This window comes from Phoca vitulina, unplaced genomic scaffold (assembly GCF_004348235.1).
Source record: "Phoca vitulina isolate PV1807 unplaced genomic scaffold, GSC_HSeal_1.0 scaffold20, whole genome shotgun sequence".
Lineage (NCBI taxonomy): Eukaryota > Metazoa > Chordata > Mammalia > Carnivora > Phocidae > Phoca > Phoca vitulina.
In genome coordinates, this window is record NW_022589723.1 from 37,343,669 (window position 1) to 37,357,851 (window position 14,183).

The 14,183-nt window shown below is 40.4% G+C and overlaps 1 protein-coding gene across 1 annotated transcript in view; it reads left to right on the plus strand.

The window, feature by feature from the left end:
* The first annotated feature begins 425 nt into the window (after window positions 1-425).
* The window catches only part of ARIH1 (ariadne RBR E3 ubiquitin protein ligase 1), a 120,262-nt gene continuing 106,504 nt past the window's right edge, over window positions 426-14,183 (plus strand). Inside the window, exon 1 of the mRNA XM_032417626.1 lies at window positions 426-1,311. Coding sequence (XP_032273517.1) covers window positions 943-1,311 — 369 coding nt within the window. The 5' untranslated portion in view covers window positions 426-942. The remainder of the gene's footprint in view (window positions 1,312-14,183) is intronic.

The window sequence follows — 14,183 nt, forward strand, 5'->3', positions numbered from 1 at the left end:
CCATTAAGGAAAGCCATGACTGTTTACATTGTTTAGGGCTCTGAATAGGTAGGTTCCTGCTGAGCTCAGTTCAGGAAACGCTTCTCTAAAATGACGTCACTATCAGCGACTTAAAAACCACTGCACGTTTGTACCGGAGTACAGAAGCAGAACTACTACGAGGTTCACCTGTCACACAGTTCACGGGTTCCGCATGAAACAGGTTTCCATTTAGTAGCTCAGGCAACAGGAATTTTAGCTCAACAGCCAAGGACTTCCCCGAATTACTCCAGGGCGGGCGGGAAGTGTCTCTACCGCCCGGTGGGAAGGCCACCTTCGCTGGATTCAGTGAGGGGGCTGCATCCCTATGGCCTGCGGCAAAAACCACCACCGGGTCCAGGGGCCTTTCTCTCGGTGACGAGGAGGCCGCACCCTTCTCAGGAACAAGATTCACTGGTGTCGGTCCACAGGGCGACCGCAGCCGGAACCGAGAAGGCGATTCCCGCGGTGCCGCGCTCCCAGGGCCAGGCCGGGCCGTGGGGTCTCCCCGCTCTCCACGCAGGGGCGGCGGGGCGGGGCGCGGTGACGCCAAGAGGAGTGACGCGACGACGCAGCGCGACGCGGTGACGCACGCCCCTTTGTTGGCTCAGTAGCGGTAGCAGCGGCCGTGGAGGTGGCGCTGGGGACTGTTTTCTCTCGGAGGCCGGAGCGGAGCCGCGTCTGACTGAGGCGGGCGGCAAGCGGCCCCCTCGCTCCCTCCCTCCCTCCTCCGCGCCCTCCCCGCCGCCGCCGCCAGCCGCCAACCGCCAACCGCCGCGCCCGGGGAGGAGCCGCGGCCCGCGGGGCCGGAGCCAGGCCTGCGTCCGGACATCAGCCGGAGCCGGAGCGAGAGCTGGGGCCTCGGCGTCCCCGCCCTCTCCCCGCCTCAGGGCCAGCGTCCGCCGGGCCCTCGCGTGTCGCGCCATGGACTCGGACGAGGGCTACAACTACGAGTTCGACGAGGACGAAGAGTGCAGCGAAGAGGACAGCGGCGCCGAGGAGGAGGAAGACGAGGACGACGATGAGCCGGACGATGATAACCTGGATCTGGGCGAGGTGGAGCTGGTGGAGCCCGGGCTGGGCGTCGGCGGGGAGCGGGACGGACTGCTGTGCGGGGAGACGGGCGGCGGCGGCGGCAGCGCTCTGGGGCCCGGCGGTGGCGGCGGCGGCGGCGGCGGCGGCGGCGGGCCAGGGCACGAGCAGGAGGAGGATTACCGCTACGAGGTGCTCACGGCCGAGCAGATTCTGCAACACATGGTGGAATGTATCCGGGAGGTCAACGAGGTCATCCAGGTGAGGGTGGCCGCCGCGCTGGCTTGACCTGGCCGGACAGGGGAGCAGATTCGGCGGCCCGAGGGGCAGGCCCCGGCCTGGTGCGCAGCCCAGCCCGGTGCCTCCGGGCCCTGTCTCCTCCGCTGCCTCTGCTGGGGATAGGGGGTGTTGAAAGCAGACATTCGCCGGTTAGCCGGGTGTGGGGAGGTGCGCTGGGGGCGGTGCTTTCCAGGTCCTGCTATGGCGGAGGCCTCCGGCCGCCTAAGACTTCTCTTGCGGGCCATTCCTGCCCGTCCCTGGGCCCGGTGTCCTTCTGGCCGGAGGAGCGCCTACAGGGGCGGGGGGGGGCGGAGGGGGGGCGGGTGGAGAAGAGCAGGAAGAACGCGGCCCCAGAGAGGGTTATCCCGGCCTTCAGTCTTGCTTGAGCCCTTTTGGAAGGGGTTGGAGTAGGCCTAAGAGCAGCTTGGTGTACGGTTGCCCCAAGTGGGCACCAGTTAATAAAGAAATGGATCTGCTTGGCAGTCTTAAATGCCTACTTAAGGGTGGGGGAAGGGAACTGTTTCTCGGAAGAGGTGCTGATGGGCCTTCTTTTCCGATGGTGAGGTTTCTGCTCTCATCTTTTTATGTCTTTGCTGTTTGTTTGAGACCTAATGCTACTTTTTCATTGGTAGCCTATGACTTACTTGAAGCTGTTGGAATAGTTACTGTAGATTGCATACCCAGCCTTGCAGCTAAAACAACAAAATGCAGTGTTACTATTATTAGACAAGACTCTATTGTGAGTTAGAAAGTAAGGGCTTTCTGCTTCTGGACTAATTTTCTCTGATAATTTTTATTTCTTGGTGAGTTAGGCTTGGTTTAAGTTGATAACCACAACTCATTTAACCGCGTAGGTCAGATTTTGCATTTTTAGCTTTAGGAATTCCAAACTTTACATTTGTTTGGGGGAAAAAACAGCTATGATGGGTGAGGGATATGATTCAAGAATAAAAATGAAGTCTTGATTCAGGGCAACTTTTAGAAAACACTAGTTATATATGAAGAAACTATATACAGGAGCAAGTTACTATTGCCTTCTTGTATGTCAGTCATTACTCTTTTTTTTTCTACCTTAAAATTAATTGGCTAATATTCACTGGGAAAGTGGCAGTAGTATGTCACTGCCTGCTTGTTCAGTTTCCATGATTAACAGATTTTTACAATATTGTCTAGTAAGCAACACTTCCACTTGAGCCCTCTATTTTGGCTCATTTGGAGACCCTGTTTTGAATAATAGTAAAAAAGTATCTGTGATATATAGTGGTACTACTAAACAGTGGACATCTCAAACTTTCATAGGGATACTGCAATCTAAGGAGGAAATTGAAGGAATATAGAAGGAAGATAAGTTTTATTGCTCTTTTTCTGATTCTAAAAATAAGACAGTTCTTAGGCCACTAAGTGGAGACTTTTTTCTTTTTTTGAGGAAACTTTATTAAAAGAATTTAGAGTAAAACCTTGAATTCTCTTTTCGTTTATTTACCACTACAGCATATAAAATCCGATGTTTTCAAACTTACCTAGTTTATTGACATGTTAATTAGGTTTTTAAAAACTCATGGATAGTGGATATTCTTCAACTTGTTTGTTTTCATGTAGTAAATCTCATCCAACTTTCTCAGCTCTTAGGTGTGTCTTAAGCACTGAGGCCAAACCTTACAAGTTCTTTATGTCACTTCTGGAACAGGAATGTAGCTAATGCATATGACATCATTCTTTCTTTGTTAGTTTAGAGGAGAGAGAATAAACACAGATGAACTGAGCTAATAAGGACCACAAAATACTAGGGTTTTTTTTTTTTTTTTTAGGTGTCCATGCCTGATTTTTGAAAACTGTCATGTTAAGGATGCTCTTAAGTGGAATTCCTGAATATATAAATATCAATTCCTTGTTAAGTTTCTGTTTCGAACTCCCAGTAAATCAAAGGATAGGATTTATCCCAGGTCATCTTTTCTCCAAATGGCGTGCTTCCTAGATCTAAACTAGGCTTTGGTTATGGTAGGGTTTTTTTATGTTAGTAGATTTAAACTTAAAAAGTTAAACTGGTCATACATGCACACTCTAAGAAAAAACTAGGCAAGGAAAACCATACTATAAAATCATACAGAATCATACTATATATTTTATGTTTTCAGTAGAAAAAAGGCTACAAAAACAGAAGGAATCTCAACAACTTTCTCTTGTTAATAACTCTTTCCATTTCCAGTGTTATATCTGATTATAAATCTAAACTAATTTATTTAATCAGTCCATTATTATTGGCCTTCCTTTTTATTTTCTGGTTTCTGGCTTTTATTAACTTCACTGGGGATATCCTCATAGGTAAATCTTTGAATGTTTTATTTTCTTAGGATAAATTGAATTGCTGAGTCAAATGGTGTGCTTATTTTCAAGGCATTTGATACATACTGCCTACCACGTTGCTTTCAGAAAGGTTATTAGTTTTCCCCCCACCAGTCAGTGCTTGATTAGGATAAAATAGTCATTTTAAAACTTTGCTTCTTTAAAAAAAAAAAAGATGAAGCTGAACTTTTAACATGTTTCTTGGACATTGTTATTTCTTTTGTAAATTGCCCTTTGCTTTTGCTCATTTTGCTCCCTTTTTGGGATTTTTATCTTTTATTGATTTATAAGACCTTTTTATATTCATTGAGGTTTTAAATACCAGTTGTCTAGCGTTTTCTTTTTCTTTTCTTTTTTCTTAAGATTTTATTTATTTATTTGACAGAGAGAGACAACCAGAGAGGGAACACAAGCAGGGGGGGCGTAGGAGAGGGAAAAGCAGGCTTCTTGCTGAGCAGGGAACCCAACTCTGGGTTCGATCCCAGGACCCTGGGATCATGACCTGAGCCAAAAGGAGACGCTTCTCGACTGACCCACCCAGGCGCCCCTGTCTAGGTTTTTCAATTAAAAAAATTAATGTTTGTTTAGTGTGGCAATAAGTTTTAAGTTTATCAAGTTAAAAATCCTTGTTTTACTTCACATTAGAGAGCTTATTGTTAATTCTAAAAAATTTAAATCCCCTGCTTCCAGTGCTACTTTTCAATATGAAATCAGGTATGTTATTAGTGAATTTGAAAATAAATTTGCAGGAGAAAAAGATTGAAATGTGAAAAGATTGCCAGATTAATTTTTCCTTGGGAATTTGATTACTACTTTGGGGAGATTAGTTCTGGGCAACAGTAGATTAATATTGTAATTGTAGATATCTTCAGGTTAGTTTTAGCTTTCAAATGAGTAAACACTTCTTGTTTCAGAAGACTCTTGGTTTTCTAGCTTTCTGTAATGCTCTTGTTACAGTTTGTTTGATTTGGCTTTGTTATATTTAAATCTTTATGGCTACCTAGAATATCTTGTGAACTTTCAAGAAAAGATCAGGGGTTTTCTTTAACCTATACCAATGTTAGAGAAGTACTAAAAGCCCTTCACTTACCCAACTGTATTTACTTAACTAGTATTATTAAACAGTGGCTTTCTAATGTAATTGCCTTAGTAGCTTGGTAATTTATTAAACACCACACAATTCTGCAATTGAGGGGCATTTAAACTTGCTGTTTTGTGTTTCCACAACATTATTCAGCAAATCTTGGTTGTGCTTGTGTATGTATGCCAGTCACTGTGTTAAGTAGATTATAGGGCATGGTTCTTGCCTAAGGAGCATATAAAGGTGGGGAACATAGAGGTCCTTGGGCTTCATTCCCAGAGATTGTTGTTCATTAGTTAAGTCTGAGTTGGAGCCTGAGCTTTTTATATATTTTTAGCCACTCCAATGATAGTTCTCAACCACTGGAATAGTCATAGTTCATCTACCGTCATGATTTTGACTCAGAATGAGTAGAGTGAGAAGGGCAGTAATCCCTAGGAATACCACTTTATTTTATTTTATTTTTTTTAAGATTTTATTTATTTATTTGAGAGAGAGAGTGAGCACAAGCAGGGGAAGCTGCAGAGGGAGAGGGAGAAGCAGGCTCCACGCTAAGCAGGAAGCCCGATGAGGGGCTCGATCCCAGGACCCTGAGATCATGACCTGAGCTGACAGCAGATGCTTAACCTACTGAGCCACCCAGGCGCCCCGGGAATACCACTTTTAAAGGATGTGCTGCAGAAGAGGAGCATGGGCTGATGGATGTGAGTGGTCACAGAGGAGGTATAAAGAAGTGGGTGGCTGTCTTGCTATTTTAAGATTTATTATGCTAAATAACCTGTTTTAAAGACAACAGGGGAAATTTTCTGGTGGCTGTTGAAATTCTTAATTTTATTTCACCTATTTATTTAATTAAAAGATTTAAGGGGTGCCTGGGTGGCTCAGATGGTTGAGCGTCTGCCTTCGGCTCAGGTCATGATCCCAGAGTCCTGGGATCGAGTCCCGCATCGGGCTCCTTGCTGGGCGGGGACCCTGCTTCTCCCTCTGCCTCTGCCTCTCTCTCTCTCTCTCTCTCATGAATAAATAAATAAAACATTAAAAAAAAAAAAGACTTAACTTCTGAAGTGAGGTTTCAAGCATAAATTGAGAGGCAGTATATACCAGCATATTGGCTCAGAGTCAGTTCTAGCCCTGGCTTTTCCTCCAAATGGCAAGTTTTGTTTATATCTCAGAACCTTCAGTTTTTGTTTTTATTTTTTTAATCTGGAGAGTAGTTAAGATAGTTGAACTACTAGATTGGCCTTTTTTTTTACATTGATGTTTTGTTTATCTAACATCCTTTTAAAACCTTAGTTAATTGGAGATGCTCATTGTTTCCAAGAAATGAATTCAAGTGTGCAAATCAAGATGAACTCAAATTGGTTAACTTATTTGGGTAGGGGGTGGAAGAGTGAGAGGAAGGGGAGAGAGTTGTGTATCTTGAAGCTGTTAAAAGTGTTCGGGATGATTTATTCCTCTTGAACTTCTATCTTTTCCCACCTGATCTCCTTGAGCTTACTTGAGCTGTAAGTTTCAAATTATATTAATTCTTGTTAAATCGCTTATGGCAGTAGTCCTGTGAATCAAACTCTGGGGGTGGGGTCCGGCAGTCTGTTTAAATGAGCATTCCAGGTGATGCTGATGCAAGCTCAAGTTTGAGAACCACTGATCTAGTTGAAATTTAACTGTTTCTCCGTGTGTTATCACCCACAGTGATAAATTAAAAGAGAGGTGGGTTAATGGTGGAAAGCAAGTTGTTTAAGAACTAATAAAAGAGGGGCGCCTGGGTGGCTCAGTCGTTAAGCGTCTGCCTTCGGCTCAGGTCATGATCCCAGGGTCCTGGGATCGAGTCCCACATCGGGCTCCTTGCTCAGCGGGGAGCCTGCTTCTCCCTCTGCTGCTCCGTGCCACTCTGCCTACTTGTGATTCCTCTCTCTCTCTCTGTGTCAAATAAATAAATAAAATCTTAAAAAAAAAAAAAAAGAACTAATAAAAGGAAAATTTCAAGAGCTTGGACAGGACTTGCTGAGCTAATAGAGTTGGAGGGGATTTGTCATTACTGCTATCCTTCAGATAAAGTGGTCTTTACTCAGTTATTTCAAACATGCAAACCAAACTAGTGGCATCTTACATTCTAGGTTGGAGCACTTGGTTTTCCTTCCACTTCCTTCTTTTTTTTTTTGAAACAAAAATATTTGAGTTTCTTTACTTAATATATTGGAAAAAATATAAGGTTTTGGATACTGTAAATGCTCCCACAGTACTGTAGTAAATAGTGAAGAGAATATGAGAAGACATTCTCAAGGAGTTGATGATTTCTTTGAATTTAGACCCTCAAAGCTGTATTAGGTCAGAAAGTCGTTTCATCAAGCGCTAAGTGGATAGGAATAGGTATTTATGGACGAGAAATCTGTGGGTGTTATCTGGAAGATGGCTAGGATTTGGATAGATAGGAAAGAGGGATAGAGAGCCATTTTAAGAAATTGAATGAAGGGAGAACAAGGAAGGTGACTGGATAATGGTGACAGAGTTTGTAAATTGTGAGTGATAATGTTGCAGAAGCTGGGAGGTTTGATACTCTAAAGAAAGGTAGGCAGAAGCCATCAGATTAGATTCCTTTATTTTGGGTTTGACCTGTGGTAGCTATATGTATTAGTTATCTTTAACGCTGCATTTCCCCCAAAACTTGGTGGCTTAAAAGCAACACTTACTATCGTACAGTTTCTATGGGTCATGTTTCTGGGTGCAGCTGAGCTAGGTCCCTCTGGCTCAGGGTCTCTTGTTAACTCTGTTAAGGCTGCAACCAGGGTATCAGCTAAATTGCAGTTCTCAAGGCTTGAGGAGGGGAGGATCCCGATCTATTGTCAGGCCTCAGATTTTCACTGGCTGGTTGTTGGCCAGAGACACAAGTTCCTTGCCATGTGGGCTTCTCCAGAAAGTGGCTTATAACACAGTTTCTTTCCCTTAGAATGAGGAGTCCGAGAGCCCCTAAGATAGAAGCCAGTCTTTATAAAAATTTCATCTTAATTGACGTCCCATCACTTTGTCCTGTTCTACTTGTTAAAAGTGATTAACTGTATCCACACACTCAAGAGGAGGAGGTTACACAAATGTGAAGACCAAGAGATGAGGGGATCCTTGGGGCCATCTTAGAGGTTCTGCCATCATATATATATCATTTGGCTTCATCAAGAGGTGAATGACAACCATTGTATAATGCTTATCTATCCATTTAATTTATATACAAATGAGAGGCATAGTAGTTTGGATTTTTTATGTTGGATTAACTATGAATTATTTGTATTTGGTTTTGCAGAGCATTATAACTTTAAATGATAAGTATTCCTAATTACTTTTCAATGGCTAAGATTAAAAGAATAATTTGCAGTCTCTTAGAATTGGCAGGAATTTTTCTTCAGTCCACTAATTTTTTTTTTTTTTTAACTTTAGCTACGTAGTGGAATCACCTGAGGATTTTTTCACACTTTAAATTGCAGTTGCAAGAAATAATGTATAGCATAGCGATCCCACATACCCTTTGCTGATTTTTCTGCAATGATACCATCTTGCAAAACTATAGCATAATGTCACAACCAGTATATTGACATTGATTCAGTCTTATTCAGATTTCTTTCCCTGAGATTTTTTTTAAATGCAGGCACTCAGGCCCCACACCAGACTAAGCAGTGGGTCTCTGGGAGTTTGGACCAGGCATTTTCATTAAACAGAAATTTTCCCTGGATTATTTTAATGCATACCCAGGGTTGAGAGCCCCTGTTCTTGTTCATTGTCTCTAAGAATCTTCTCAGTAACATTCCAATCTCTGCTTAACTACAAATAAATGACAGTGAACTATTTTGTGATGTAGCTCATTTCAAATTTAACTCTTGATTTTTTTTTAATGTAATTAAAATCTGCTATTGTAACTTTCACCCATTGTTCCTAGGGTCACCCTTTGGATAAAGTTGTTTGTTTTTTAACATAATTATTGTTTTGGAAGCTTTTCTTCCTGAAGTTAATCAGACCCTCCTTCGTACAACAACGAACTCGTATTTTTGATAAAATGATTATTGCCTGCTTTTCTATTTTCTATTAGACGCTTTCTCTTAATAGGCATAGTATCACAGGCCGTATCTTGGCTAAGACCTCAACAATATACAGGTCATCCTTTGTATGTTATCATACTATTACTATGTATTTTTGTTAAATAGCTTAATTATTCCTATTAAATGATGGGATAAATATAAAAGAATTTATTTGGACCGACATTTAATGATCACTTGTGAGAGGATGATCTATAACCAGAGGCTTCTAACCTGGCTTGGCTGTATCCTTTGGGGCCTGTGGAGATAGGAGTGGCAGTTTTTGTCCTTTTTTCCCCCCCAGTGTTAAAAAAAACCTGATATATTTAAAACAGAGCAAAACAGAACTGCCCAAGTGAATTAAATGTGGGCCATTGTTGGGTCTTCAATTCTAAAAGAATGGCACATTTTATAGAGTCATTGGATTTCTACAATCATATGTAAGAATCTAAAGTTTTGCTTTATTCCTCAATTTTCATTTAATCAGTGATTGGGGTCATCTGGCTTTATCTTGAATAATGTCTCATTTCTTGATGTATCTGGGTGAATAGTAAATGCCCAGTTGGTATTTGAGTTAAACTGATGGGTAGTTTGTATCTCAGAAGGCAGTTTAAGAAGCTCTTACTGGGGGCGCCTGGGTGGCTCAGTCGTTAAGGTCTGCCTTCGGCTCAGGTCATGATCCCAGCGTCCTGGGATCAGGCCCCTTGTAGGGCTCCCTGCCCAGCAGAAAGCCTGCTTCTCTCCCACTCCCCCTGCTTGTGTTCCCTCTCTCGCTGTTTCTCTCTCTCTCTCTCTCTGTCAAATAAATAAATAAATAAAATCTTAAAAAAAAAAAAGAAGCTCTTACTGAAATAGCAGCTGCTCTGGCGATTAACTTTTCAGAGCTCTTTTTTTTTCTTTTTTTTTTTCATTTTTAAAAATGATAAGGAAACTAAGGGAGCAAGCATTTACTCCCTTTTTTTTTATTTTTAAAAATGAGAATGCTAGTATTGAGGTCAAAAGGTTGTGAGGATTTGATTGAGAAATCCAAATATTGTACTGGAAGTTTTTCCATGTGTTTTTCTTTTTTAAAGATTTTATTTATTTATTAGAGAGATCACAAGCGGGGGGGGGGGGTTGCAGAGGGAGAAGTGGACTCCCTGCTGAGCAGGGAGCCGATGTGGGCTTGATCCCAGGACTCCAGGACCATGACCTGAGCCGAAGGCAGACGCTTAACTGACTGAGCCACCCAGGCGCCCCCCAGGTGATTTTTTTCTTAATGTAAACATCATTCAATAACATTTTTTAATTTTTGCTATGTTCCATTTAAAGAAGTGTCAGAAGTGACCTGACACTTAATACATTTGGCAAAAAGTACAGCAGATAATGAAGTATTAGGTAACATTTCCTTATTACTAAGACATTTGTTTAGACAAAGCTAATAATAGCTATAAATCCCAGACACTTCTCCCCAGGCTTACTTTGCAATCTCCTTTGAAACTGTCATACTTCTAATTCAAATATTAACAGACTCCAATTACTTGGTAATATATCCTTTCTCTTAATCACAGTTGTACATTTTTTAAGGGATTAAGTATAAGCTAGAGACTGAGAAGTATTTTCTGATTCTTAGCAAGTATTTACAAGTCAAAACCTGTAAAGTGTGACATTTTGGACAGGTATTTCTCTGAAACCCATTTGAAACCCAAATTTACTGCATTGTCTCCTCAAGGCTCTTTTTTCTTTGACTAACTTCCCAGTTAATTGTTCTTGGAATTTGAGAGTCATCCTTAATTTTTTCCCCCTGCATTTCCCATATCCAGTTAGCCCTGATCAAGTTACCTCTGAAATTTGTTGTTCCTTTTCTTTTTACTAACTAATCCTAATCTAGGGCCTCTTTTTATTTTGCCTCATTGTCTCCAGGCTTCCAGTCTATGTCATACTACCAAATACAAATGTAGTAGTCATTTTCCTGCTAAAAAAAATTTCATTGTCCACCCCTCCCCCTACCCCTTACTATTATAAGTCTAGTCCAGATTCCTTTATATGGCATTCATGGCTTCCTCATCTTGGTGTCAGCTGATTTTTTTTTTCAGTGTCAGCTGCTGCTTTTCTGATTCTCACATCTCCCCCAACTGCACCACTTATAATTTCTTTCTTTTTATTGCTTTGTGTTGGGGTTATAATTTCCTAATATACAAAACACATTTGTGTTTTCTTAAATTTGCTCATGCTCCTCCCTCTTGTGATATTCTTTCTCCTCTCAACTGCCTGATGTACTTCTCTTCAGACCCTGCTCAGATATTACCGTATTTCTTGCCAGGTCCCTCTTCTCTACCCTTCTGGTGCTTCCTTATCTTTGTTTGCATGGCACTTCATGTGGATATTGGTATAACCTGCATGAGGTTGTGTAGTATAGCCATTCCAATACCTAAGTGTCTCCAGCTAGCTAGATGTGAGGGTTTTGAGTATGAGAGCTGAATCTTTTGCATCCATAGCATATGGCATACTAACAGTCTTTGCCATAGTAGAAACTCAGTAAATACTTGAAGTTTGTCCTTGCTAGTAAATGCTTGCTCCCTTAGTTTCCTTATCATAAACCAAAGGGAGCCAGATAAGATTTTCTTCTGTTGCTAATAAGTTATTTTATGATTTGTAGGTAATGCCACAGTGATAGTGTAAGAAGCAAGAAAAAAGTGTTTAAATTCCAAGAGGACAAGCTTTTTAAGCGCTCTGAGTATGTAGTGACACTCTTAAAAAGTTTTTTGTTTGCATGCAGTTCCCTGGCACTTTATATGAACTGACAGTGATTTAAAACCAGTTGAGTCACTAATGCTGTGGTTCTCAAAGTATGGTCCATGAAAGCAAAACTACTGTATGATAATACTAAGACTTCTGCCTTTTTTAATGTGCTGACCTTTTGTTCTGATGGTGCAGAAAGCAGTAGGTAGGTAAAACCATGGGAATCCTAGCACAAATCAAATCAGTGGCACTCAACTATATAAGTAGTCATTGTATTCTTCATCTCTACACACAGTAAAAAATACCATTTTCACTTGTTCTGGATGAAGTACTAAAAGTCACTAGTTTTATTATATCTTATCACTTAAGTACACATCTTTTTCATAGCTTTGGTGGCAAAATAGGCTTAGGTGGAGATAAGCATGAAGCACTTGGGCATACTAAAGTTACAGAGGTTGTCTAGAAGATAAACATCTGTGCAGTTTGATTTGTGGGTGGAACAAGCTGCTTGTTTGATGGAACACCATATTTTCTTGAAAGAATGACTAACTGGTTTTTTAGACAAATGGCAAACATATGGTGAATGTTTCTCCAAATGAATGAAATACACCTGTTATTTCAAGGAAACCTGCTTACAGTGTATTGTTAATGATAACATTTTTTTAAGTTTTTAAGTGAAAATTAGAATTTTGGAAAACTTCTATTTGCCACTGTGAGACTGCTTCCTAATATTTAAAAATTCTGATGAAATATTGTGTAATAAAATACATCAATATTTGGTAGATCAGTTTAACTTAACCAGTATTTTCCAAATGACCAATTTTCCAGTGACCAATTATGATACTTCACGATCATGCATTGGTAAATGATCCATTCAGAATACAAGATAGACCACCAGATTTTAATATAGGAGTATGAAAAGTTCTTTGACATGGTTTCAAATTCTACCTTGCAAACAGCCTTTAAGAAACAACCACTTTTTGAATTTTGGTGTAATATCAAAAAGAATATCCATAATTAACTAAAAAGCCAATGAAAGTGCTCCTCTTTTTAAAAAAAATTTTTTTAAGTAATCTCTACACCCAGTGTGGGGCTTGAACTTAAAACCCCGAAATCAAGAGTTGCAGGTTCTGTCCACTGAACCAGCTGGGAGCCCCAAGTGCTCCTCTTTTTTCAAACTACTTATTTTTATGAAGCCACATTTCCTTTATTCTTCAAATAAAACAACATATTGAAGAGGGGTGCCTGGGTGGTACAGTGAGTTGACTCTTGATTTTGGCTCAGATTGTGAACTCCAGGATCATAAGATCCGGCCCTGCCTTGGGCTCAGCATTCAGGACAGAGTCTGCTTGGGATTCTCTCTCCCTCCCTCTGCCCCTCCCACTCGTGCTTTCTCTCTAAAATTTAAAAAAGAAAAATTTTTTAAAAGAAACAACACATCCAAGAGACTGAATGCAGAAGCAGATAGGAGAATCCAGCTATTTTCTATTTAGCCAGGTATTAAAGAGACTTTGAAACATGTGAAATAGTGCACTCTTCTCACCATCTTTTTTGTGTTAGAACATATAATTTATTTTCATTGAAGTGTTTTTTGTATTAATCTATAATGGGATCTATTACTGTTATCTTAATGAGTTAATATTTTAAAAATTCTGTTTTAGTAGCTAACATGATAAATATTGATAGTTCTAACTCACATAAACAAAGCTCTTTGGTGTCTTAATTTTTAAGGTGAAAAGGGAGTTCTGAGATCAAACAGGTTAAGAATTGCTGCTCTGATATTTTGAAATATTTCTGAATCATTAAGAAAATGTCATGTAGGCTTGCAAACAGGAGATAGGACTAACCACACTATTTGAATTTAGTATAAATTAGCAATAGTTTATAAATTATAAATTATTACTGATTAATCAGAAACTTTTTTTATTTATAAGTTATGTTAGATGCTCTGGGGGGGGTATTAACAGAAATATTAGCCTCTGTTCTTATATAAAATCTAGGAAATGTGAATCATAAGATATGAATAGTAGGGGAAAGATGGTGGAAATGGGATGGGAGGCTTAATTTTTTCAAGGAGGAGCTAGTAGAGATACCACTCAACATACTCCATTTGTTAATTTGTCTGTATTTTCATTTCTTACATTAGAATGAAAGCTGTGTGAGAGCAGGACTTTGTTTTATTCATTGCTGCAGTCCCAGTGCCCAGAACAGTACCTGGCACATATTGGGTACTTAGTAAATATTTCTTATGTACTTTTATTTCAGTTCCATTTTTGAAGAATATTTTGCTATGTATATAATTTTAGGTTGTAGTTATTTTCTTTCAGTACCTTAAAGATTCTGCTGTTGTCTGGCTTCTGTTGTTTGTGGTGGGAGGAAGCTTCTTTACTCTGGGTGTTTGTGAGATTTTTTACTTTGTGTCTAGTGGTTTTCTTTGTGTTTATCTCTCTTTGGGTTTTCAGATCCTTTTGAATCTGGGGGTGATATCTTTTTATCAATTTTGGAAATTCTCAGCTCTGCCTTCATCCCCTTTCCTTCTGTGACTCCAGTTACCCATGTACTAGAGCTTTTTGTTAGTGCCAGATGTGTTCAGTGCTCTTTTGTATATCTTCTCTTTTTTCTGCTTCAGATAGGATGATTTCTATTGA